General features: G+C 40.9%; 1 protein-coding gene across 4 annotated transcripts in view; it reads right to left on the bottom strand.

Annotated features, from left to right (window-relative positions):
- usp32 (ubiquitin specific peptidase 32) overlaps positions 1 to 27,721 on the bottom strand; it is a 69,590-nt gene that overhangs the window by 29,910 nt on the left and 11,959 nt on the right. For 3 of the 4 annotated variants that reach the window (XM_081614384.1, XM_081614385.1, XM_008425205.2), the window contains exons 2-8: positions 20,583 to 20,710; positions 15,120 to 15,225; positions 11,023 to 11,141; positions 9,121 to 9,280; positions 2,597 to 2,728; positions 1,559 to 1,666; positions 1,226 to 1,341 (exon numbers count right to left, since the gene is read on the bottom strand). In XM_081614384.1, the coding sequence (XP_081470510.1) occupies positions 1,226 to 1,341; positions 1,559 to 1,666; positions 2,597 to 2,728; positions 9,121 to 9,280; positions 11,023 to 11,141; positions 15,120 to 15,225; positions 20,583 to 20,710 (869 nt within the window). Of the gene's footprint in view, positions 1 to 1,225; positions 1,342 to 1,558; positions 1,667 to 2,596; positions 2,729 to 7,573; positions 7,729 to 9,120; positions 9,281 to 11,022; positions 11,142 to 15,119; positions 15,226 to 20,582; positions 20,711 to 27,721 lie in introns of those variants that run through there. The other variant, XM_081614386.1, reaches the window with a different exon arrangement.

Here is a 27,721-nt window from a genome sequence, read left to right as displayed (position 1 = left end):
TCAAATCTGCTGGGGAACATTCTGCAGGCTGATGTTGAATTATTTTCATTCAGTTCATGTGCAGGGTTCCCACATATTTTCCATTTCCAAACATTCATAAGACTTGAAGTTCTAGACTTTTTTCTGTACCTTTTCTAAAACTTTTGGGTTATAAAAAATCTATCTGACCACATCAACAGTAGTTAGGATTTACTATGTTTATGTTCCACAAATCATAAAACACAATACTGAAGTTGGCATTGGACTGTTTGGTAAAGTGTATGACTTTCTAATATCCAATGAAAATCTATAACACTTGTCCACTCAGGTCAGGATTGTCCTACCTTCAATATAGTCTTTAAAGCTCACTTTCTGAACTCATTTTTTACATGTTTAAACATGTTAAATTAAGTTTCAATTACTTTGTTTGGGATTTAGACCAGAATCACAAGTCAAGTTCAAAACCCCAATTGAATGAATGCACATGTAGCCGTCACTCTTAACTCATCAGCCTAAAAACCAATATACTAAAGAGGCAACACAAATAAATGATGCAATATAAATATCAATCTATGTTTGAACTTTGAATCTAAAAGTTAAGTATAAATCTATACTTCATTTTTCAGACATTTTTCTTCTATTACTCAACAGAATAAAGTCTATAAGCGCTTACATTCTTTTCTTGGCTTAACTATTTTTGTTTAATCCTTACTTTTGCAGATCTGAAAAATGATCATTTATGCAAACTACATATTGTCATTTTATTCCCAGAAGTTCCAAGATTATACAGGAACCCTGAATCTGCTGATCTGCTGCATTTCCACTCAAATAAAATATTTCAAATTGTTCTTTCTTCTTCTTAAACTCACATATGTTCATGTCTTTTTTAGCTTAAAAACACAAATGAGAGAATCAGACGACTACAAGACAGGAAGCACCCGCCTTTATTACCACATATATTACCAAGGCTACAAGCTATTCTACCACAAAACACAAACACTAAAAATTCTGTGATCAAACCTAAATGTAGCGTGTCTCTAGTATACGGATTTTACTGTTATTTCCGAATAGCAGTCAATCAAGTGGACAAGTAAACATTTAGTAAATACTTTCAAATGCAGAAGGACAACCTCTTCTATATTTGCCTCCATAATTCCACTCAAGCCAAAACTATTGAGCTGTTTTGCACTGAATCATGTGTTCACAGCAGGAAATGAAGGCTCTCTCAGCCTGAGGGTGAACTCACAGGGATTGTATCTGTGCGATTGTCCTTCCACACCTCCAGCAAGGCAACAACCATCTCATGGAGCTCATCTCGAGACAGGACCCCATCACGGTCCACATCAAACACTTTGAAGCAAACTGAAGAGGGAAATAAAACTAATTAATTTTATAATGTAGCTAATATCTTGATATGACTTTTTCTGCATCCAATCAATCAAAAAGTTGATTTGAGGCTACATGTTAGAGCCACACAGGAGAAAGCCCTCCAGGTCTTATGACAGGAAGCCTGTTATTATGGAAAACCACAAGGAGGGTTAATTTGTCTATAAGCAGTTAGAACCACAGGATGGCTTACATTTCTGCCTTTCAGCAACAGGCCCCCTACAGCAGGCTGAGAGTCCACAGGAGATCTCTTTAAAGTCGATGTGATTGTCCCGATTTTCATCAAAGGCGTGAAACAGGCCTGAAACACAGCATGAAGAACAGAGATTATGTTTGGATGCAGTAACAAAGAGCAAACAGTGCAGGGGGAGGAGCAGGGGCGGTAGAGGCCATTCTGGGCTAATTTCATGTGAGCTCATTAAGATTAAGAGTTTGTAAACCAAAGATCACAAATGACTCCAAAGTAAAAGCAGAGACTGCTGTGGAAAGAGAAGCAACACGTCCATGTCACTGGTTTCATCAAGCATCGATTCAATTGGTTCCAAACCCTGAAACCTGAAAACCTTACTAATGATTTCACAAAGTTTGATTTCAAATTCCAAAAAGTTCAACAAGCAGGGTTTAAACCTCAACACCAATTAAGGACAGTATAAACTATCAAACTGCCCATGTCAGATCAGGCTTGATGTGTTTACATGTTTGACATGGATTTCTAAGATTCCCCAGACGGAAGATTGGTCCCACTTTCCACACAGACTCATATTTCCAGAATTCTCAATCCAGTTTTTAAAGTATAGAAGGACAGGCTCAATGTGGATTTACTGCAGGTATGTATATAGATGGAGGCTATGAGTGTGACAGACAACAGGAGGGCGGGTGGGTTTGTGTTGTGAGATGGACAGTCAAGTGGGCGGGGTTAATGATGTAAGGTGTGTTGGTAAGTGGGTGGGGTTTGACCGACATGTCAGTGGCTGGGTGTTGTCTGGTGGGACAGATGTAGTGCAGGGGTAAGATGACAGATTGAGGGTGGATGAATGGGGTGGGGTTGGGCATGATGGATGGATGCAAAGACCAAGACCACTGTTCAGGGCATAAAGTCTGCTAAGATGTAGACTTTTCCATGTCCTTTTTCATGCTTAATCACACTTTCTAATCTTTTTTAAAGATTGCATGTTTCTATTAAATATGTTTTCATAGCATGGAGACCTGTATCAGCGAAGATGGGACCTACCTTCACTCAGTGAGGCATGGATGGGAGGAGACACCAACGGGATGAAGGTTTCCAAGTCAAAGCGGCCGGTTCTGGACTGGGCTTTGAGCAGCCAGTAGCGCTTCTCCAAGTCTATTATGTCTGACTCCTCCACTGCAGGACAAGATCAAACAGGTAAAACATGGATCACAGTTCTAAATATACACTGCAGGACAATGTAACTCCAGCTTCAAAAATCAAAGAGTTTCTCAACGTCTTCCAAAAGTGGTGGCTGATTGAGCTCAAAACAACAGATTCACAGCCTTAGTCTAATGAAATGAAACCTAGAACAGGTAAAGGTAGAAACTGAGTGAACATTTAACCATTTCTGTACAATGATATGTTAACTACATTTATATTAGATGGTGCTTTGTATGCTCTCCTACTGGCATCAAAAGAAAAAGTGTAGTTTAAACTAAAGCAGCAAAACAGTTCCAGCTTTATCCACGTGGAGGAAAACACAGTTTGTCCTTGGGAACAATATGAACTTCTAAAAGCAGAGAGCTCATTTTATTAAGTGGTAAAAAAAAAACATCTAATAGGACTGTGTCATCACTAGGAAGGAACAAAGGTCAAACACATCAGAAATCAAACTGTTACTGACGTCTTATCTGTAATACTTGCTTTGTTGCTGAAATGTGCTTTTCAAATAAACTTGAAAATCCCTTTTTTTTTTTTTTACCAGAAAACCATAATTCCCTGCTGACATATCCATTCTTCACAATGCAATAAACAAGCAGAACCAAAATCCTAAAACATGCAAAAGGGTGACTAAATGGTGTAAAAGGTTCTGTGTATATTTACAAAGGTTTGCAAAGTAATGTCTTGTTCTATTGAGTTCACACTAAGCACTTTTCTTAAAGCAAGAGAAGTACCGAGTCCACAAAACTCATCTGCTAGGATGAACTTTAAGACGGCTCTAGAGATGAGAAAATAATTTCCAGAATGCAGAGATTTTTTCTTGCCAAAAAAGGCATTTAGAATTTAACCTCTTCTTAGGTTTTATGCCACAAACAGTTCTATGTACTTGGGTTTGGGTTAGACCAAACAAGTCAGGTGGTTCTGCAAACATTTACAACATAGTTGTGTAATGGATATATGATTCTGTGTCATTCCGCTATCTCTTTATGAACTACACACACACTGCTGCATGCTTACATAATCGTAACATATAAAAATGGCGACAGTCACACATAAACAAAACTGATTTAGGTAGGCCAACACCTTAGAGAGGGAGCAGAATGAGGAGAAGATAAAAGCAGAACTTGCACTACAAGCTTTGCTTCACTTGGTATCAACCCTGAAGTGAGCTGAGTGGAGCCCAGCGCTGGATGGTGAATGTCACTCTGTATCCGTTTCATTTGTATGACTTGTAACATTTGATCATTTTCAGCATTAAAGCCTGTTTTATACTTAAACAAATTTCATTATTTATCAAGGTAATGACTGAGGATTTTTGGTCTGGTCCCAGTAAATTGACATGGAAGTTACACGGTGAAAGAATCCTTCCCCTAAAAGAACCTTTATAGAAACTTCCTGCTGGTGCAATAAAACTGGCTAGAACAGGAAGTGGAACATAAAATGTGTTTACTAATTAAGCATAACATTATGACCACCAGCCTATTTGTGTGTGGTTTTGTTTTTCATTCCAAAGTGACCATGATCCATTATGCTGCAGAATCCACTCCCTGAAGTTGTGCTGCAGTAACTGGCATCAAGCCATACTTCACCTATTCCAGGACCTGAAATCTGGATTATTCGAGTTGTGGGTGAGAATATAGTTAATATAGTTTTTTATTTTATTGATTTTCCACCGAGCTGTCAGAGTTGCTGCAATTGCTGGGTTTTTTGACATGAAACTGTATTTACATGGAATTGTTTTGTTTGCGACATCAAGCTGATAATGTCCACAGTCAGCAGGCTATACTAAAATGCGTAGCGTGATTGCCGCTCTCTGTGCAGCACCAGTTGTGTGTTGGGTGCTCTGGTGAGAGGAAACGGGGCTAGCTGCTCAACTAGTTCAACCAACTTGCTAGTATCCATTAGGATTGTGGGAAATGAAGGAATTTGTCATGAGAAATCTAGGCAATTTTTACACTTGACTATGAAGTCTCAAGAGACCAAGGACAGTGCATGGTCCACTGAATGTGTACAGGATGGCTAAGTATGTGGGAGAAGTATCATGTTTTGCCACCATACCATATAATGGTTTAAAAATAAAAAAAAACATTCTGGATTGAAAAAACATGCAGATGGCAGTAGGATCACTGAGAGAAGGCAGAGGAGATTGATCTTTTCACAGATTATCTGTCTCATGTTATTGTTACAAAATAGTGATAGTTAAATATGAAAAAAAAATCTTTTTTATAAAAGTTATCTACTGCAGCTTTAAAGGAAATAATCATCAAACTGTGTGGGAGGGAAGTAGACAATGGAGGGAATACTCTGACTGCTCAGATAAAGAGAGCACTGTATGAAGCTCTGCCAGGCTCGATGGACTAGTCTCTCCCTGTCAACATGCTAATCCTCAGATTAAGCTAACAGGATTCAGCAGCTAGCCAGATACAGTAGCTGTTGGCATGACAGGTGTCAAAATACAGACATGCAATCAAATTACAGTCAGTTCAAGGTAGAACAAACTGGCAATACAATCAACCTTAAGGAAGGTTTGTTTCTAACAACTGCTGGTCGGAGCTTCAATGAGGATGGCAGAATGAAGCAGATCGGTGAAGAGCAGACAGTTCCCTGTACCTGTGGTACGGATTCTGAGTTTTGGAGGTAAACATCAGGACAGTTGGCCCAGCACACTCTGAGAAATGCTTTCAGCATTCCTGTTTACTGTAGCAGTTCCTGCTGGTTCAAAAGGACCGACTGAAAGAAACTAAGAGGAGCAAAATCAATGCTCCTCCAGTTCAGGGAGCTATATTGAGCCAACACAGACAAATGGATGAAAGACTGATAAATTATTGAGGGTTATGGACCGAGGCAGGGAGAAGACACATCATGGTCTCAAAGCTCAGTTGGGTGTTGCAGCCACCCAACTGGCTGGGTTGCAGCAACTGGCTGCAACCCAGCAGCAAAACAAAACATTAGTTCCTCCTTGGAGATAATCATAAAACCAGCAAAAGCAGAAAGGCCTTCTGTGGTAACCGCAGCGTTTTTCCCAATATGACAGCCTTTTTAGGCTGGAAGACAGGAATCATAACATCACTGTTGGATTGTTATTCTGAAACATCTGATGGCAAATCAATAAAACTCCTCATCCTTCCAATGGAGCTGCCTGGCCTTCTCTTACAGTCACCAGCATACTACACCACTAAATCTGTCACAACATTCAGACTTTCAGACGTTGTGCAAACATCACACTTTTAATGCATATTAGCAGTTTACAGTAGCGCTGCGTTAGCGTCACAATAACAATAGTACTCGCAGTGTGGAGGCTGTCACTGTGGGAGGATGATTCAAAGCTTGCCATTTTCAGTGTAAGGGATCTGTATAAAGACTTTTAAATAAACAGTTTCTATGACATGTAGTGACATGGAGAGGTCAAAGAGAGCAGGAATTTGGCACATAACAGGAAGGCTCAATGGCATACCATCGTTATTCCATTTCATCACTTAAAAGGGACCATTTATATTGCATTGAACAAGTTAGGATAGATCCATGTGCTATACCAAAATGTTCATTACTTTTTGCATGAAATCATTTTCCCAATTATGAGACTTCACACAAGGTTCGAGGCAGCAGCAGCAATTGTATGGCACATACAGCTGTAAAACCAGCTTACCAAATGTAGACGTCTTCCAATAATGAAGTGGGCAGAGCTCCACTTGCATTGGTAAGGAGTTGGGCTTTCCTGGCATTGCTGACTTAATAATCGGGAGATTTTTGAAATGGCTCAAGGATCTGGATGTTTATTTTTAGTGCTCTAGAACAGGGGTGTCAAACTCCAGTCCTCGAGGGCCGGTGTCCTGCAACTTTTAGAAGTGCCTCTGCTGCACCACACCTGAATAGAATAATTTGGTCATTAGCAAGGCTCTGGAGAACTGAGGAGGTAATTAAGCCATTTGATTCAGGTGTTTTGTACCTGTGGCACATCTAAAAACTGCAGGACAGCGGCCCTTCAGGACTGGAGTTTGACACCCCTGCTCTAGAAGTAGTAGAGACCCAAAAGGAAGTACAAAAATGCACAAAACGACAATTTTGCATCATAAGACATTTAAAACTCTTTACCCCCGTCTGTTGTGGAATATGCTGTACACGGAAATTTTGGCAGCTTTTGGGAAATCTCATTTTCTGGAATCTACACAAGGAGAAAGCTGTTTTGGAAAAGTTAGGCATGCTGATGGACTGTTAACTCCAAATCATTTTGTCTTTGGTTTAAAATAATGAATACCTGATTTACACTAACTGTTCTCTCTCCAACTAATTTGATTAATTAATTAATGATAGCTCATGAGACCAAAGTTAGAGAATATATTTTTAATCTTGTTCTTCAAACTTCTTCCAAAACTTGTATCTGCTGATCAAAGCTTTACAAAGATGGAGATCAGAAATCAACTTAAAAAACTATCAATGCAGTCTGTTTACCAATGTTGGCAGGTGCTGATGTATCTGTAACACATTAGCAACTGACCCAAGGATTTGAACTCGTGCTACCCTCAACACTCAAAAGACACACTGAGCACCAGAGCAACAATCCCATCAATTATGTAAACCTGAGATGATGATAAACTGAGGAAGCACATTGTAAAAAGCTTCTGCAGTAACTGTGTAACTGAACAAAGGCCAAACTTAGAATGCAAGAGAAAGATCTAGGAACAAAAGATTACATAAATCTCAAAAACATAACTGACACCAGTTCGAAGTGTGAGACGGTTTTAGGCATAAAAGCCATTTAACTGACGACACAAACAGGTTTCCAACAGAAACAAGAAACCCTAAAGGTGTGATACCCACCTACGGGTGCAACTCTCTCAGAGTGGCAGCAGAGATACCATACCATTATCCAGAGAACATCCTTGGACAGGTGTTGCCACGGCCTGCGTGTAGCAAAATTAACTCAGCACAAAAAATAAAAAATACTCTAACAGAAACTACACCATCCTGCAGGGAAGGCTGAGACTCCCAACACCTTGACTATACCGTGACAGTAGGCTAGCAAGCAGATAACTCCCACTGCTAAGCTCAGTCATGAGTCAAGCTTTACCATCTTGTTCTGGAAAGAGTCATGAACCACGATTGTGTCACTCACTCTCTCCAACTCACGCGCGCGCACGCGCACACACACACACACGCACACGCACACACACACACACACACACACACACACACACACACACAAAGTTAAGAGGATAAGATGGGAGCAGGCAGATTAAAGGCAAAGTCCGGGTTACCTGGTCAAGATAGGCTCTTTCCAGGGCTCTGCTCCTAATTGGTGAAATTAAGCTTCACTATATTTACTTGGCCTTTAACCTGCAGCCTCAATAATCAATTTCATGAAATGCTTTTATGTAAGGCCGTGAATACCTCATAACAACTGAATGAAAAGCTTAAGGCATAAATTCCTGGAATCATGACAGAAAACAACTCCTTATGTCTAAACACAAGTAACCTTGCAGAAGACTTCATCTGTTTTCACTTCCTGTCATGTTACATTTGGTAGTACTGTTACCTTGCAGTAAGAAGATTTATGCCCCTGCAATGTAAAAAAGTGTATTTATTTTAAGTGTTTTTGTAAATCTTTACCAGGAGTGTCTGTCAGTCTGGAGGGACCTATGCAGTACATACAACTACATCAGGGATTTCATCTGAGCACTGAGGCATTTTAATAATTCACAACACCAACAACCTCTACAACCGAGGCAGAACTGGGATTAGGATGTGCTGAAGGGGAACCAACAGCAAAACATCACAGAAATAACACAGAGATTTTAACTTGGATTCACTGCATCAGAAATAGCAGCGTTGAGTTCATCTCCATCTCCACTCTGCTTGTTATGTTTATGAAAAGAAACATGAGGAAACCGATTGAGCCCCGACTGATCTTTATATTTGTGTATGGTGACAAATGGAGTGGGTGTGCAAATGTGTAACTAGCCGCGTTTCCGTTACAAATGAGAGTAAAACTGTCAATATTCCACTAATGTTGAATAAACACAATTTCACTATTGCGGTGTTTTCATTAAATAAGAAATACAATTAAAATCTCACATGAATAAGTTTGTTCCCACAATAATTCATTTAAAAAGCATGCCACAACATCATCCTTCAACCACTTCCCGTCTTCCTCTTCATGGTTTGTGCCACTAGTAACATCCGGTAGTTGATCATGTGATTCGTGTGATGCAAAAAAAAGTGTTTTCATTGTAGTTTTACAATATAAATACATTTTGATACAGCCAAAAAAAAAAACACCTTAAAAAATTGGTGTGGTTGCTCGCCAAATTATTTTTGAAATGTCAAATAGTGCAATTATATGGTCAAGAAGACTTAAATGGACTCACAGTGTGTGACGCCAGCGAGGGTCTGGTAGAAGGTGGGTGTGTCACTGTCATCCGTCAGCGTGACACACACTCCTCCAGAGAGAAGCCATCGAGACAGAGTGAAGGCCTCCTTGTTCTGCAGCAGCCAGTTCCTGAAGCGCTCATAGTTAACCTTGTCACTCTGCAGAAAATCAACAGCGAGGAGCAATTACTACGTGTTCCCAAAGAGCCAAATCACCTGGCTTTAAAGGGGTGTATTTAATTTCCCTGCAGTAAACGATGTCAGCTGAGTTAACTCCTCCCGGTGGGACATTAATTCAGCCGACAGTAATTTTAAAAATGGGGATTTCCTAGCAGACATGGACATCCTCTGCTGTATCAATTCCAACAGCAAGTCTTTTTTGCAGTCCCACTAAGTAAAAACTTAGTGGGACTGCAGGTGAAAATGCTAGCCCGTCAAATTGTTAAACAAATTGTGTCAAATTTAACAAGAATGCAGAGTGAAAACGATATCTTGCAACATCTCTTTACCTAAACTAATACAGAAAAGCATTGTGGATGATATTATCAAAAAATTTAACTGCAATATTGTTGTTTAATATTTCCACCATTATGTTGGTTCATTCCCCATGTCTTTGTTTTCCATCATTTTGATTTCCCACCCCATCCTGAGACCCTAAACATCTCATCCAGGTTTAGGCATCAAGGGCAAAACAATCCCATGTCCAAGCCCTTCAAAATATTAAGTCTACAGTGTTGATGCATGTCACTCAAAATACAATAACCTGACACCGTCTTTGAGATTCTAATATTGTAAACATTAATATCCTGATGCAGATTGTTTGGCATGTCATGCTAATGCTGAGTATGGTACAAAGCTGGAGAGAATTTGACAATATCTTGTTTCTCACATTAATATGAACAGAGTTTCTTTAAAGGTGCCAAGATGGTCACCGGACAGAGCTCTACTAATGGACAACTGTGGGTCAGCAGTGAAGTAGGTACCATCTTTTTCCTCATTAAAGGTTTATGAGAAAATGAGCGGCCTGGTTTACACCCTTGTCAGTTTGTGCAGCTTACCGAGCAGCAACCTATGACAATTTTTACAATGAAATCATCTAAATAAAAGCAATATGAGGCTACCAACTGTTTTTTGACTAGCTTTACAGGAGAGCATAGGTTGTTTTGACGTCTGTCATGGCAGAGTGGGTGGTTTTTGAAGAGTGTGATGTCGCATGCAAATGATGGTGGCTATGGTGGTAGGATTTCATCCTGCAATCAGTGGGGTTGCCAAATCGATTCCAGCTCTAGGGCAGCTGTAGTTACTATCCAGCAGCTCACCATGAATTAAAAAACATTCACCTGTGAATGTGTGAATCACTGAATGTAGTGTGAAGCACTTTGGAGTCCTCTAGACTTGATGAAGTGCTATACAAGTACAAGTTATGTACTATTTTACAGTTCACAAGTTAAAACAGTATGACATACAGGAAACATAATTCCCAGGTTAGCAGTGTTCAATAACTTTATATCTCTAATTTAGTGTGATGAGGTTAGACTATGGAAAGTGTACATTTTGTGTATTAAACGTTATTTTTCTGACTGGCATTTCAGGTGTGAATGTTCTTTTCCTCTATCCCTGTTGTAAAATCAATTTTTAATACCTCCAACTTGCACATGAGGAGAAGGAAAAAAGTCATGGACTATTACTTAAGATTATTATTTCCTCTCAAATGCAACTTTAGAAATATAGCAGCACCAAGAAGAGCTAAACCACTTTTTTCATTTTTGGAGTCATTTTTTAAACATATTATCGATATAATAACTGAGTGAAGCCAAACTTTATCTGATCATAGGTGCTTGACAACAGGCATCAACTGACTGTTCACTACACCTGGAGAGGTCTGTGCTGTGCTTACACACCTCTATGAAGCACCTCTTCAGGGAGGACGGGACTTCTCCATCAAGGGCCTGCAGAACTGCCTCAATATCTTCCCTGGCAGCATATCCACTGAGATCGCTGGCAAACAGGCTGAAGAGGTCTGAAAACACACACGCACGCACGCATGCACACACATGCACAGTGTGTCACAGAGCATTCATCTTATCACAGGAAGGCAGGCCTCTTGTTCAAAGAACTAGTGATGATGATAAAAGCTTGAATGACACTGTGAAGTCCTGAGAGATGCTCCATCTTTATGATTAAACAGCAGTTGAAAGAATTGGGGAAAGGATTTTAGCATTCAGTTGTTAAAAATAAATAAGGCTCTTCCTTTTAGCTGTGAATCAACCATGTCTTCACCCGTTTTGACGTTTTGAGGCTGAATCACCAGCAGAGCCCCTAGTGCAGCCGACATCCTTCCACAGCCAGACCATCAGTGTACAGGTGCAGGAAGTATGGAGAACCCTGAGGGCAGTGAACCCCCCGGAAAGCTGCTGGAGCTGATGGTGTGACAGGGAAGAGGGAGCTGAGGGACTGTGAAGACCAGCTAGCGGGGTTTTTTACCAGCATTTTTAATCAGTTCCTCACCCAGTGGTCCATTCCACCATCATCCCTCTGCCAACAAAGAACATTAGTAATCTCATTGACTACCAGCCAGTAGCACTAACCCCCATCATCATGAAGTGTTATGAGAAACTGATTCAGAGTCACAAAACTTCTCATCTGCCACCCAAACTCGACCCCCACCAGTTTGAATATAGAATCAACCAATCTAAGGAGGATGCCATCGCTACCGCTCTGCACACCACATTGACACACATGGAGCAGTAAAGGAGTCAAGTGAGGCTCCTCTTCCTGGACTTCACCTTGGTTTTTAACACCATCATTCGGAGCAAACTGGTGAGGAAACTGAGGGACCTGGGTCTGCCCCACAACATCTGCTGCTGGATCATGTTCTTCCTGGCAGACAGCTCCAGAGAGTGAGAATCGGATCCCACCTGTTCTCAGCACTGAGCACCAGCACTGACTCCCCACAAGGATATGTGCTAAGCCCCCTACTCTACACCCTCTACACCAGGGGTCTCAAAGTCAATTTACCCAGGGGCCACTGGAGGCAGAGTCTGGGTGAAGCTGGGCCGCATAAAGGATTCAACAAAAAACATTTTAAAAATATCCTCAAATGTCATCAACATTTAATAATTTCTCCAATACATGAACTGCAGGCTTTGGCTTTGACAAAGACACGATGAGGGTGTGACAAAACTTAGGGTGCGTTCACACTGCAGCCTCAAACCCAATTCCGATTTTTTTGTCAAATCGTTTTTTGTTTTTTTTTCCGGGTCGTTCACACTGCCACACATATGCGACCTGTATGTGTTCTGCAGTCTGAACGGGCAAACGACCTGAAAGTGTACCGCATGCGCAGTAGAGGGCGCAATAGCGTCAGCGTTCTGAGTGTTCTGCCAACCGCCATAAAAAGAAGTAGTGCTCAGTGTTTGCGGAAGTAAACATGGATGCTAACGGTGGAGCTTAGCTTACATATTTGAAGTTGTTGTCCGGCCGGAGCAGCATATTAACAACTTAATCCCCATTATAGTCCATCATAGTTGTTTTTCTTCCGACTTGCGCGTATCAGGACGCAGAATTTGTTGAGAATCAGTGACGTTCAGTTCGGATGAATGCGTCCTGGACGTTAGGTCGCAATTGAATCGGATACATATTGGATATGGGTCGCATTCGAAAAGATTCCGACCTGTGCTGTTCACGCTGCCATGAAAAGATCGGATACAGGTCGCATTACGTCAAATAAAATCGGAATTGGGTCACTTTAGGCTGCAGTGTGAACGCACCCCTAAGTTTATTGCACTTTGTGTCGCTCTTGTTCTACGTTTCACATTAGTCTTTAGCCACCTAGCAACGTATGGAGAAATTCTCGACGCGTGAGGTCATTACCGCTTCTACTTGTCACAACAGCGCGACGGATGATGAGCAGCCCAATAGCAGTCGCCTTTCTCTGCGTTTGATGGTGGTATTTGTTAATGGTAGAAAGTACCGGAATGGCGACTGCAAAAAAAGGCAACTGGTACCGGACTGTTCCATCATCTGTCGCACTATTGTTACAAGCGTAGTGTGCATGAAGTCAGGGTAGCTTAGCCTAGCACCTAATGTCAGCCATGACGAGGAACGGCGGGCGGGACTTCCTTCAGAGGTTCGCTCACCCTGTGGGCCGCATTAATATTATACCTTAATATCACGGCGGGGGCCACGAGACATCGTCCTGCGGGCCGCAATTGGCCCGTGAGAAGGAGACCTCTGCTCTACACCCATGACTGTAGGCCACCCGAACAATACCATCATAAAGTTTGATGATAATACCAAAGTAGTGGGACTCATCTCTGGAGGAGACGAGACTACATATGGAGTGGAGGTGGAACAACTGTCTGTCTGGTGAACCACCAACAACCTCCGTTTGAACACCTCTAAGTCGAAGGAACCGATTGTTGAGGTGTAAATCAGACATTCAGCCCATCATTAAAATGGGGACAGGGTGGATAGTGCCAAATTTCAGGTTTCTGGGCACCATCAGAGAAGACCTAGAACACTAACTCCACTTCAGTCCTGAAGAAGGCACAACAGACACTGTACTGCCTGAGGATTCTCAGGAAGAGCAACCTGAGAACTGAGCTGTTGGTGTTCTTCTATCGCTGCTCTGTGGAGTTGGTGTTGAGCCATGGCGTCTCGCTGTGGTTCTCCAGTTTCCTCAATTCCTGTGGCAGAGAGGAAGCAGCTCCAGAGGGTCATAAAGACCACCCAGAGACTGAATGGCTGGCCTCTTCCATATCTGGAGATCTACAGGACCTGCAGCATCATCAAGGACCCCTCACACCCAGACCACCACCTCTTCAAACTCCTGCCCTCAGGGAGGGGCTTCAGAGCAATAAAGTCAAGAACAAGCAGACTTAAAGACAGTTTTTACCCAAGCTGTGAACTGAGAACTGCTAATTCATCTAAAACCTGATCATCTTTTTTTCCCTTAATACCCCAGTTGTTTTTACTATATTTTCATATGTACTGAGATATACTCATTTATTTTATTTATTTGATGTGCCTTCGAGAGTTATTTTTTTATTTTGTTGTGTTTTCTCCATTGCACAATGACAATAAAAGGAATTCTGATTGTGAAACATAATAGCTAAGGTAAGCTGAGTATTCTATGATTGCTCAGTACCATACCAACTTTATTTATAAAGCACTTTAAAACAACCACAGCTGATACAAAGTGCTGTACATTAAAACACAACATAATAATAAAAAAAAAACTCTTACAGTTTAAAAACAAAAACATACAATTTAAAACTAGATCCCGCTGGAGTTGAAAGCCAAGTAAAATAGATGGGTTTTAAGACGAACTTTAAAAGTGGACAGTGAAGGCCAGGTTTTCATCCAGTTCTATATACTACTGAAGCTCTCAATGCAACTTTATATGGCTAACTATTTGAGCAACAGTGGACAGACCCACAAGAGTAGAATTTGCAGAACTGATGAGCAGAAAACTGATTATACAAAGATACACTGTGTGAACAATCATTACGCGAGTTATAGTGGTGAAGAAAGGGGCCACTTCATTATCCTTTCATCTTTAAGGCCTTTACTGGCTAGCCACATAGTGGAGTACTGTGATGCTCGATGGAGCATTGTCCTGCATAAAAATTATGATTATATGGTCAAAACTAAAACTTGCCTAATAATTGTGCACACAGTGTAGCTCCACTATCTGCAAACTTTTCATGAAACATGCACTTCCAGCTAAAGCAAAATGCCTGAATGTTTTGAGTATTATGTGTTTTGATGTTGGTTCTATATTCAACATAAATGAAGACTAACTGTAGCCTGGGGTTTCATAATAAAGCATTTTGGAGAATGCAACCTTCAGAGGTGGGACAGCAGAAGTGTTGGATACGAAATGAATTTTCTTGACCATTTCCCATGATGTCTCAGACTTTTGTGACATTTCTGACAATAACAACATGGGACATGTTAAGTGTAACTTCCACTTAGCTCAACTAAAAGTACTTACATTTAGCCTTCTCCTCATCGCGGCCTCTGGTCAGCAGCACAAGCCCCACTATCAGGTTGTTAAAGTGAAGTCCTTTAGAGGAGCCTCCAAACGAGCTGTAGATTACCTGAAACAAACAGGAACACAAAGGCTGAAGATATTCAGAAAATGATGCAAGGAGAACTGATGAACAGAAAACTGCTGTTGACAACACAAAAATGTTTTAGTCACAAAACTAAAAAGGAAGAACTATGTTCAAATATGTAAACTTCCTTCTCTCTCTGTTCTCAGGTTCTGCTCTGCATCCAGAAAGCCTTTTCATCTCCTCTGGAATTTGGAGTCAAAATTCAAGATTTATCTGAGATTTTGAGATGATAAACAGGTGCTCCTAATTGTAAAAACAAAACAATGTTGCCACGGTTACACATTTTAACTGAAAGTAAAACAGAGCAAAACTCATTCCAGTTGAACACCCTCCAACACCACATAAATAACTCTCCAAACATGCAACGCCTCAAACAGACACATTATGAGCAAGTCTAAATAAAATGGGCAAATCAGCTCCAACATAGCAGAAGCTCCAAAATGCCGCCACCATGCATGGCAAAATTCTAGATCTGAAACTGATTATTTGTCATTGTAATAATGAGTAGCTTGTCCTTAGAAACTACATGTAGTTTATATTTGGACAAAGATAGGAAACAATGGAGAAAGTCCCTCACACTGATGAGCACAAAACCTGATGAGCGTGATGAAGGTCTGACAAACTTTATTAAAAATTTGCAAGTTTAACAGTTTAAGTATTCCCCTTTTTCCAGTTGTGGGGTTTGGCCTCGTCTTTTTCCTATGGATTTCTTCCAGATACATCCATCCATCCATCCATCCATTTTCTTTCACCCTTGTCCCTCAGTGGGGTCGGGAGGGTTGCTGGTGCCCATCTCCAGCTAACGTTCCGGGGGAGAGGCGGGGTCACCCTGGGCAGGTCGCCAGTCTGTCGCAGGGCAACACAGAGACACACAGGACACACAACCATGCGCACACACACTCACACCTAGGGGCAATTTAGACAGACCAATTAACCTGACAGTCATGTTTTTGGACTGTGGGAGGAAACCGGAGTACCCGGAGAAAACCCACGCATGCACAGGGAGAACATGCAAACTCCATGCAGAAAGACCGGGGCCAGGAATCGAACCCAGAACCTTCTTGCTGCAAGGCAACAGCTCTACCAACTGTGCCACTGTGCAGCCTCTTCCAGATACAGATATGTAAAAAAAAAAATAAAAAAAAAAAAGCAACAATCAGCATCTGGACCATTATACCAAGGATGTTTTCACAGCTGATAGTTCAGTAGATTTGGTTTGATTGGGAACCAAAATGGCAACATTTGCTACAATTTCAGCCACTGCAGTTCTCTTTCACAAATCAAGCAATCTCTTTGAAAAACTTGTTACCCCTCCTCGCCTGTGGTGGCGTTGCACCAAGAACCACTGAAGGAAAAAACATAAAACACTGACATTGAGCACAACTTCACTCTTTATGAAATGTAAACAAACATTGAGTGGCGTCAGATTTTAGCGGCTGGGCCATTTCTCCACCCATGCGTTTGTTTTGCTCTATGGTCCACTTTCTGCTTTTGGAATGCATTCATTCATCTGTTAAAACTGTAGGAACTAATTGCTTTACATTACAAAAACCATAAAACAAAATCAGGTTTTAAAGATGAAAGCAGGGAGAAGAAATACTACCAGTCACCAGCTTAAAAAAAGTTTACATAAAAGTTGAGATTTCAACTATTTATTACAACAGGACATAAAGATACAGAATACTGTTTTCTCACAGTGATCCCAAACGGTGCAGCGTTTGCAAAGCATGCTAACTGACTTGGAGGAGGTGACTGTGCAGTCAGTGTGCTAATGAAGAATGTCCTTGTCAGTAGGTCACACACTGTAGGATCTAACTTATGGTTTGAAAAAAAGGAAGTCAGTGTGTCACACTTTGCTAACTTTTAAATCCACCATCACTTTTTCCCCACTGCTGCCTTCTGATGGTTCTACTGAATATAAATATACTAAACAGGCAGACTACATGGTAAACACGTGTAGTGATGACTCATGTTATGTCACAACCAGCAAGGAGGGATTTACCTGACATTTTCCCTCTGAACCCTGAAGATGAATAATTGCAGTAGAGGTAATGAATCATTCTGAGTACATATAATGTACACTGACATGAATTCACAGCAACCTGCTGAGGTCACAGTGAAACAACTGAAACCAGTCTGTGTCTCCTGTGACGAAACAACCTTGTTCAAGTTTGTAACACAGAGTAAAATGAGATTACAGGGGAATCCCACCAACCCTACAAACCGTCTGTTCGTCATGGAAAGTACAGGCTGGAGCAAGTTTAAGTCCAAAATACCAGCAGTGACAACAGACAAGCTCATTTTTATACATCAATGTAGCAGGATGACACATCACTGATGCTAACTGTTCATACTCAACAAGCAGACTTCACAGCTATGACAGTGTGCATTCAAACACTGAATGACACAGAATAAGGCATTCTGTGTCTTATGCTACATTATAACATGCAGAGTCAAACAGGAGTTTATTACATGTAATATTCAAGGATGTTTAGGTTTATGGTGTAAATTGAACAGATCAATAGAAAACAAAGTTTAAGTGTTGATCTTGACTGCAGGTAAAGTCTAAAGTCTGATATGTCCTTGTTATGTCAGAGATGACTATATGTAAAAATATTTTCTTTTTTGTAACTCACCACAGAATCCCCACAGTATCTATGGAAACCCCTTGGCACACAGCTAATAACACATGGCTCCAGGTTTGTACCTTTGCCCGCTACTTTAGGTAGATCACCTTCACAAGCATCAATCATCAGCAGTTTCTTTTAATGGCAACATCATAAATTATGTCACTGTCTAATAAGATTTTATTTTTTTTATATTTTATAAAATAACTATTTCATACTTCATAACATTTTCTCTTTTATTTTTCTTTAAAAGACAGGTGGCCAATAAGCTTTGAAATGCCTTGCTGCTGAAATGTGCTATACAAATAAAATTTAATTAATTGATTGATTTTACTAGCTAAAGTAACTGATAGAGAGAAGGGCAATTTCTGATTGAATTACTCGATTACTAAAATAATCATTTACAACAGCCCAAGATATCACAGATTGCAGCGTTAAGAACAAGTTCTACAGATGATGCTTACATATGTATCGTCTTCTCATCACTGCATATTAGCAGATAGCAGATAAACACCTGCAGCTACCATTGAATCAAAGGGGAATAAATGTCAGTGCCCCCCACTGCATGAAGAAGACAATTATGCAAAAGGCTTTTTTTCAATTGTGTAAAAGGGGTTAAGTCTGTGAATCTGATGATAATTCACACACTTCAAAAAAGAACTCTGGATAAATCTTCAAATGATTCAAGACGGTGACACTTTATTTGAAGGGGTGTGCATAAGACTGACATGACACTGACATAAACATGACATAACACCTGTCATGAACATGAAGGAGTCTTTATGAATGTTTATGACTGTTATCATGAAGTGTCATTCGGTAAATAATGACACCAACTATCATTATTGTTTCTACATCGTCATCCGTGTTTGGTTATTCTAAATTCCCATATGCTATGTTGGGGGTTTTACTGGATTATCCTTTGGAATCGGGATGTTCGTGAGTGGAATCGGTTCGTGTTGCTCCTGCTATGTGGCTGAACACGAACCAATCGAACCTGTTGTACTTTTATCAGCTCTGTGGTCACAGAAGCTTGGAGAATTGGCCAACAATTCTCAAATATTGCCATCTAAACCAGACTTAAGACTCACAAGCTCTTCTCATCTCCTCTCGACCACTGCCCCAACGCTCTCCGACTCTGGTTGCTATGGTAACGTTTACATATCCCTTCAAAATAAGATACAGATGCGCCACAAAAACTAACATTATGCTTTTGTGAAAATTTTAACTCACGATAATCACTAACAGGAGCCCTGAGCTTGTTTCTCTGCAACGAGACGGTCCCATCTGGGAGTAATGGGAGACAATAACCCCTTTTATATATAAGTTTATATCCACAGCGTGCTTGGTCTCTACGTGGCGAAGCAGTTGGAAGGCTTTATTGCCTCATTAACGAGCCGGTCGCCGCATGTTACACAGGCTTGTAATGTGGGACTCACCTACCGGTCCGGGATAAATCCATTCTCCTGTCTCTTCTCTGGGCCTTTTCCCCTTTGCAAAGAAACTTTCCAAAGACATCTAATCTGTTTCTTACTCATTTTGCTGCTTGTGGGCTCAGTGTTGGTGCGCAAGTAACCGAGAGAATCCGATTAAAGGATTTTTAAAATAATAGATCCTCCAGACTCAAATAATACATAAAACGGAAATATTTAATTATTTCTTGCGCGGCCCGGTACAAATTGGTCCACGGACCGGTACCGGTTCGCAGCCCGGGGGTTGGGGACCACTGCCGTAGACCACTTCAACTAACTTTTGCTATGAGCTCCAAGCCTTTGGGTTGAAAGGCCTTCATGCCATCACCCTAAGGGTTCTCTACAGAGTCTCAGTCAGATTTAAGTCAGGACTCTGACTTAGACCACTTCAAGAACCTTCATGTAGAACCTTAAAGGAGAACTGAACAGTGTTTTTAAGCTAACAAAAAGTGAAAGAAAATCATTAAATATGCTTGTTAAATAAAATGTAAAAAAATTTTAACTTAGAAAATTGAAGGAAAAAAACAAAAAAAAACACTGAGCTGTTTTTGGCATTTTCCATGACACTCCCCCTCAATCTGTGACAAACATTGTGCTGCCAGGGATTAACAATATTCAGCATATTACTGGGTGAATATGAGTGCAACATGGTTCAGTGTGTTGCAATCAATGGTTCGAAGCAGCCAGAAAATGTTTCTGGAGTTAAATTTTTTCAGCTACCCCAAAGATAAAAAATATCATCAGATTTGAATAAGTAAGCACAGATGGGGAAATTACTATGAACTTCTAAATAGACAGAGTTTCCCCCCTACCAGGCTATATGTCACTTGTTTATTTTAGACAGGGTATTTTATACACTAGCAACAGCAAAGGCAGGTTTATAGTTGATGCGTTGAACTGGGCACAGAGCTGGACAAATCACTCAGCCTGCACCCCTGCACATTTCCTTTTTGTAAGCCTTTATATATTTGTGTGTTCAAGTATTGTCAACAATATCTTTCAATAACATAATTTTACCTAGTCATATTTTAAATTTCCAGTCAACCTTTAACATATTTTAAAACAAAAACACAGCTGGATAACTGTCTCTACCCTCTTAGAAAGTTTTCTGGGGGAAACCCTGAAAGAGTTTGTGTTCACCACTCCAAAAAAAGCATAATTTATTTGGGCCTTTCTCCTCACTTCTACTAACTCTTCATTTCAGCTACATAACATAAATTGTGACATTACTGTAGCTTACCTCTGCAACTTTCGGGGGAACTCCATCTCCTAGCACTTCTCTGTAGAAGCACTGCTGGGTCATGTAACACGACAGGCCACTGGTTCTCTTGAAGGCATCCTTCAGCCGCTTCAGTTCCACATCAGTAACTGCAGTCACAAAGGGAAAGACACAATTAGACTTAGGGGGATCCAACTCTTTGTGGCGTTGCAGTCTTGTTTAGCCAAGCAATGTATCATAATAATGACTTTGATCTTTGTCATAATGTCGCCTTGATTTAGTATGCTATAGGGAGATATTTCATCAGCTAAAGTGATCAAGATCTGTCTCTCTCTCAGAAGAACATGAGTCCATCCTTTAAAAAACAAAAAGTTGCCTATTTAGAAATTACTTTTTTTTTCTTTGTATTAGAGTATATATTTATATTTTTGAAAAAAGTGTCACGTTGCCTTTGCAGCTCTAAATGGGGTTTATTTAGCTGGATTGCTGGTAAAAACAGCTCTTTGGTTGGAACAGCTGCAGAGCCCTGGGTTAGATGCTATTTAGCAACTGCAGCACAGTGAGCCAATTAATGTTACCCACCATAAAAACTAGTCTGGTTTTAATTCCTGACTCCCCAGAAAGTGACAAGAATGCATTTTATCAACTACATAGACAGACACACACACCAATTGGAACTACTAAATATGTTCATCATCTGTGAAGGAGACTATGTAACTTTTGCAAAAAACGTGTTTTTACATATTTGCTGAAACTGTTACCATGTTTTGACAGTTTAATATGACAAACTGTGAAAAAAATATCAAGCTCCTCTGCCTTCTCCCTGGGATCCTGCTGTCATGTGAAATACACCATTTGGTCAGAAACAATCAAAGCCAGGGTCTTGTTGCTGTCAATCATCTCGTGTATTCGCTGCTCACACTTTCCTCTTGCTCTCTGCTCCGCTACAGCTGGTTCACAACAACCAGCTGTAGCGGTGGCTATGCTAAGGCCAGTTAGCATGGCCACCGATGACAGTGTATGAACAGACACTACATTCATACAAATCCACAAATTCAACAAGATGTTAGGAAGACTCCTCAGAGTTCGATCCACACCAATATGACAGAATCATGCAGTCACTGTTTATTAGTCGGCTGCACATCCACAGTTAAAGTCTCACATTCCAACATCCCAGCGGGGTTGTATAGGACTGGGATCTGGTGGAAGCCGTTGCAGTACAGTGGACTCTGATATGTAAAACAAAGCAACTTAGGGTTATTTGAGCTTTATGACATGATGCATTGTCCTGCAGGAATTTTCCATCTACATTTGAATATGATGTAGTACTAAAGTAATGAAGACATTACACAACAATACTCGGGTAGGTTGTCCCAGTTTAGCAACACCCAGTTGGAACTAAACATCCCATAATGCCTTCATTTATGCTTAATTGCCTGTATGTATGCTTATTTGTATGCAGAACTAACAGATGGGTTCTCCCAAAGCAGGGGTGTCCAAACTTTTTGCAAAGCGGGCCAGATTTGGTGTGTTAAAAATGTAGGGGGGCCGACCTTGGCGGACGTTCTTTACATAGAACAGCAATATATTTAAACAAATTTCAGCAAGCCATTCTGTGTTTTTTTAACACTAACTTTTTTCTAACAGTTAAACAGAAGTAATTGTACTCTTGAGTGCAAATTACATTTGAAACATAAAAAAATATCTCACCATGGCAGTTCAATATTTACAGAATCTTTAAGTAAAATAACAGAAATGAGCAAGTAGACATATCAACAAGTGCAGGGCTCATTTGACATTAGTAACTATAAATGTTGATTACATTTTTAAAAGTTTATTATTCTGGAGTGAAAACTGAAACCTTGTCTGAATTTATGACTGATTTTGATCTTAAATAACAAAAATTATTCAGAGGCTTATTGTAAATGACAAATGACTTGTCTACATTAATGTGACGGGTGATACTGAGATCTGGACTGCAACACATAGGCCAGGTCTGGCGCAAAGGCAGTGGTATTGATGAGCAAGATGTCTCGTAAGTGAGAGTCCGTTAGCCGTGTCCTCACACGGCTCTTATTTAAGTTCATAACCAAGAATGTCTTCTCACACAAATACTTCGACCCAAAGAGGCTTAACATTTTCTTACCAAATGCTCGAATCTCTCGAAACCTGTCCTTATCCAGCTGTCGGTAAAAGTTGGCGAGAGAAAGCTGCTGGTGCTGATCGCGGCTCTCTGCGTCACACTGCAGGTCAATGAGCTGCAAATGGTCTGGAACATCATCTGTGTCCACGGAGAAAGGTGATGAAAAAAGAGCAATCTCCTTCTCGATAGCTGCAAAATCCCGAAAGCGTTGTTTAAACTCTTCAGCCGGAGATGAAATATTTGATGCGTACCGCCTCGTTTGCGCACTGACATTGCTCTGTGGGAATCTGGTCATGATTTCTTGCAGCGCTGAAAAGTGTGCAGTATTGGGTTGGGTCGGCGACAGGTGTCTTTCAAACAGTTGCAGGTTGGTTCCAAAGGCTTTGATGTGCGAATATAGTTGGCTTATGACTGCGTCTGGTCCCTGGAGACTGGTGTTCAAGACATTAATGTGCTTTGTAATATCAACTAGAAAACCCAAATCAGCCAGTCACATAGGGTCACTTAGTTCTTGCATAGGTTGTCCTTTTTCAGCCAAAAACTCAAGCGATTTCTTGCCTAAGAGAGTAGAAGCGTGACAATGCAGAACCCGGACTGAACCATCTCACGTCAGTGTTATAGACAACATCTCCATATTCCACATGAATCTCGCTTAGAAACTGTTGGAACTGAAAGTGGCATAGCGCTCTGGAGCGGATATAGTTAATTGCCTTTCTCACCGGTTCCATAACATCTTCGTATTGGAGATGTTTAGCACACAGAACTAGCTGATGAATGATACAATGGAGTTTTACAGCTTTACCCCCTTCTTCACTTACTTTGTTACTTATTAGTGTCGCTAATCCACTTCGTTCGCCAGTCATGGATGGTGCGCCGTCTGTAATCATCCCAGAAATTTTATTCCACTGGAGTTTCATGTCATCCACAGCAGCGCAAACAGAAGAGAATAAATCTGTTCCTCTCGTTTGGTTTTTCAGGCTCTTGAGATCAAGTAGCTCTTCAGTAACGTTCATTTCGTTGTCCACTCCTCTCAAAAAAATAAGTAACTGAGCAGTGTCAGAGGCGTCTTCCTCACAAGCAAGCATATAAAAAGTCAAACTCCTTTCCTCTGGCTCCCAATTATCTTTAGATCTCTGATGACACTTCTTCAACCCTGCGTGCCACAGTGTTACGCTGCAGGCAGACATTGGCAAACTCTTGCTGCTTCTCAGGACAGATTTTCTTCACCATAGTCATCACTCAGTCATTGATAAATTCACCCTCGTTGAAAGATTTGCAATGCTTTGCGATCAGCGCGGCTACCTCGTAACTAGCCTTTATAGCTTCTCATTTGACTCTCGGGCTCTTGCAAAATGTCGCTGCTGTGAGATTAAACTAGCTTCAAGTTGCTTCAGTTTCTCGCTGCGTTCCTTCCCTGTGATCTTGTCGTATGTCAGCATGTCTCGTTTGGTAATGTCGCTTCACATTGAACTCTTTAAAAACAGCCACAGTCTCTTTACAAATGAAGCAGACACAGTTGTTGCGTATGTCAGTGAAGAAATAATCTAATTTCCACCCATCCTTGAACCGTCGGCCCTAGCAGTCAACGTTCCTTTTTTTTGATAGTCGCCATTTTAGAAAATTGAGGGGAAAGAGTCACAAGGGCTGCTGCCCTTCCATCCATCCATCCATTTTCTTCCGCTTATCCGGGGTTGGGTCACGGGGGCAGCTTCAGAAGGGAGGCCCAGACTTCCCTCTCCCCAGCCACTTCTTCCAGCTCCTCCGGGGAAATCCCAAGGTGTTCCCACGCCAGCCCGAGAGACATAGTCCCTCCAGCGTGTCCTGGGTCTTCCCCGAGGCCTCCTCCCGGTGGGACGTGCCCGGAACACCTCACCAGGGAGGCATCCAGGAGGCATCCTTACCAGATGCCCGAGCCACCTCAACTGGCTCCTCTCGACGTGGAGGAGCAGCGGCTCTACTCCGAGTCCCTCCCGGATGACAGAGCTTCTCACCCTATCTCTAAGGGAGAGCCCAGCCACCCTGCGGAGGAAACCCATTTCGGCCGCTTGTACCCGTGATCTCGTTCTTTCGGTCATGACCCAAAGCTCATGACCATAGATGAGGGTGGGAACGTAGATTGACCGGTAAATTGAGAGCTTCGCTTTTTGGCTCAGCTCTCTCTTCACCACAACGGACCGGTACAGCGCCCGCTTCACAGTAGACACTGCCCCAATCCGCCTGTCGATCTCCCGCTCCCTTCTTCCCTAATTCGTGAACAAGATCCCCAGATACTTAAACTCCTCCACTTGAGGCAGGACGACCCCCCTGACCCGGAGAAGGCACTCTACCCTTTTCCAGCTCAAGACCATGGCCTCGGATTTGGAGGCACTGAGCCTCATCCCGGCCGCTTCACACTCGGCTGCGAACCGCTGCGAACTCGGCTGCTGCCCTCTAGTGGGTAAATGAGGATCAGTATTTAGTGTGTAAGCTACGCCATATGCAGGTAACAGTACTGCTGCCCAATATATTAATTCTACGTGCAGGTCAGACATTATTGATTTGATGACAGAGGCTGCGGGCCGGATGAAATTTGACCACGGGCCGCATTTGGCCCCCGGGCCGGACTTTGGACATGCCTGTCCTAAAGCCTTACTGCTGTAATGAATAGAGAAGACTAGCAATTTCCTAAAACAAAATCAAACTGCACAAAAAGCACCAGTAATGGTCAAATTTTCATTAATAAAAATCATTTTTATTTAAATGCATCAACTGCATTCAGCTCAATCTTACATTCAGACAGGTTTTAACACCTCAAACAGCTTTGCTTTCTGATTGGCCCAAAGTGCTTCATTAAATCATCCTCTAAAGAATCAGGTGTCATTAAAGGAACTGCACAGACAATAACCAGCTCTTAATGATATCTAACGTGCTTTAGATAGTAGATTCTAACTGTAGATGAGAAATATTATTGGTGTATTCCTTCAGTTCCTCTGGAACCAGTTGGTGAAAAAAACTAATATTCAGTGTAGTATATTATGAATGTATATGAAAAAATGAGAAGGCAAAATACATAAAGATACAAAGTTATTTAATGCAAATAAGCTTTAAAACAAATATCACTGTGGACTTCCTTGAGGTTTCAGTTTAACCTCTTTGTAATATTCAGTCTATGATGTTTAAAAAATATGCAGCAAACCTAAGTGTGACATTTAGTGTAGCAAACAAATCCCAAAGCTGCTGAGCTCCAAAACCCTCAAAGCTGAACTGAACTGCCCCCAAACAGCAGACATTCCCCCACACCCCATCCATCCACACGCAAAAGTGACCCAATAAGCAGCTGTTCTTGGTGCAGGATGCTGCTGAGCTGCTCCTGGTCCTCCATTAGCCCTGAGTGGGCAGCAGAAGCCACTCAGCTTCAGGGTAGAACTGATTAGGAACAAAGTGCTGAATAACAGGCTTTGGTAACACAGCAGGCACCTCATAATCAAACCAAATCTGCACTCAGCACAACAGAAAAGGAAAACACCTTTGTGTCTTATGTAAGCCAGCAACTCAAAGTATTCCAGAGTATCCTGAAACAGACTTGCTAGTGCTTTTATTACAATTACAAACAGATTTACCTTAAAATAACTTCATATGTATGGTACTTCAGTATTTGATGTTTGGTGGATACTTTAAAGCAATTAGAATAATTTATTAGAAATACTTCTAGATTTTTTTTACAACAAATTTTTTTTTGAGCATGAATAATCACCAATTTATGCTGAATAATAGCTATACTATACTAACTCAAGCCATGTAAATGTGATTTCAATCAGCAGCACATTGACAGACTGGATGTGCAGCACAATTTTCAACATAATATTTAATAATCTTGTAAAGCTATTAATTATTTAACAGTAACGAGTTTGAAATTTTAGTGTTGTGACAACCGAAGTACAGCTGCATTCAAATGAGACACAACACTTCTGCAACAATGTTTTCTGGATGTTTAACCAAAGTAGTTAAACCTACGCAGCATTTCAGAACAAACTGCTATTGACCATCAAATATGGTGGAAGAGGGATGATAATCTGGGCTTGTTCTGTGACCTTTCATAGTCATTATAATTTGAAGTATACTGATAGTGATGGTTGTCTAAATAAAACATGTCTCTTTATTGTGTACTAATGTGCACTGATTTGAATTATGGTCAATATTTCCTTTCACCAACAATAATTCTGAGCAATAAAAATCTGATGTGGGGTTTCTCAAGGTTTCATCCTTGGGCCATTTGTTAAAATTTTATATCTATTACTGCATGTAACAACTGGTTGGAAGAGTCACTACGTCTCCCATGATATCTATGTTGATGACACAGAAGTTTATATTTCTGTCACCAAATAACCATAGTTATCTGCAGTCACTGAGGAAGTATGTCCACAATATCAGTAAGCTGAAGGGCCAGAATTTCCTCAAGCTTAATGCAGATAAAATAGAAGTTGTTCTTTTGGCTTATATTAACAGAAGGTGAAAGATCAGAACTCAACCAAACTTACTTGTACTAAAAACCATAGACCACACCAGGAAGCAAGGCAATGTGGTGCTAAGATTAGCTAATTTTCATCAATCTGTGGACGCATATGCCAAAGTGATCAGAGCAGCTGTGAAAATGTGCAGTTTTATGGATTAAATCCAGCAGTCTCAAATATCAACAACAGTTTTCACAAGGTTAGATAATCACAATGGTTTGTTTAATGGTTAGTTTACAGTACATCTGGAAAGTATTCATAATCCAAGTCTACCACTACCTACCTGACCTCTGACCTGACCCCTTGTTGCTAACCTTCACTAATACATACTCTGTGCTCAGGTCCATCTGTGATGTTGAGGTTAATGGGTATCATTCTCTTCTGTTTACAGTCAGATGCAAAACACACTCAGTTCCTGCGGTTATCATCACAGTCTTTTGAATAGAGCTCAGGTATCCTGGCACAGCTACAACAATAGTCGCTTGCCAACCACAAATAAGCTCAAAACAAAGAAGAATTCATATCCA

This window comes from Poecilia reticulata, chromosome 13, assembly GCF_904066995.2.
Source record: "Poecilia reticulata chromosome 13, P_reticulata-male-v2, whole genome shotgun sequence".
Classification (NCBI taxonomy): domain Eukaryota; kingdom Metazoa; phylum Chordata; class Actinopteri; order Cyprinodontiformes; family Poeciliidae; genus Poecilia; species Poecilia reticulata.
Note: the sequence above shows the minus strand (reverse complement) of the source record. Positions and strands in the feature narration are given on the sequence as shown.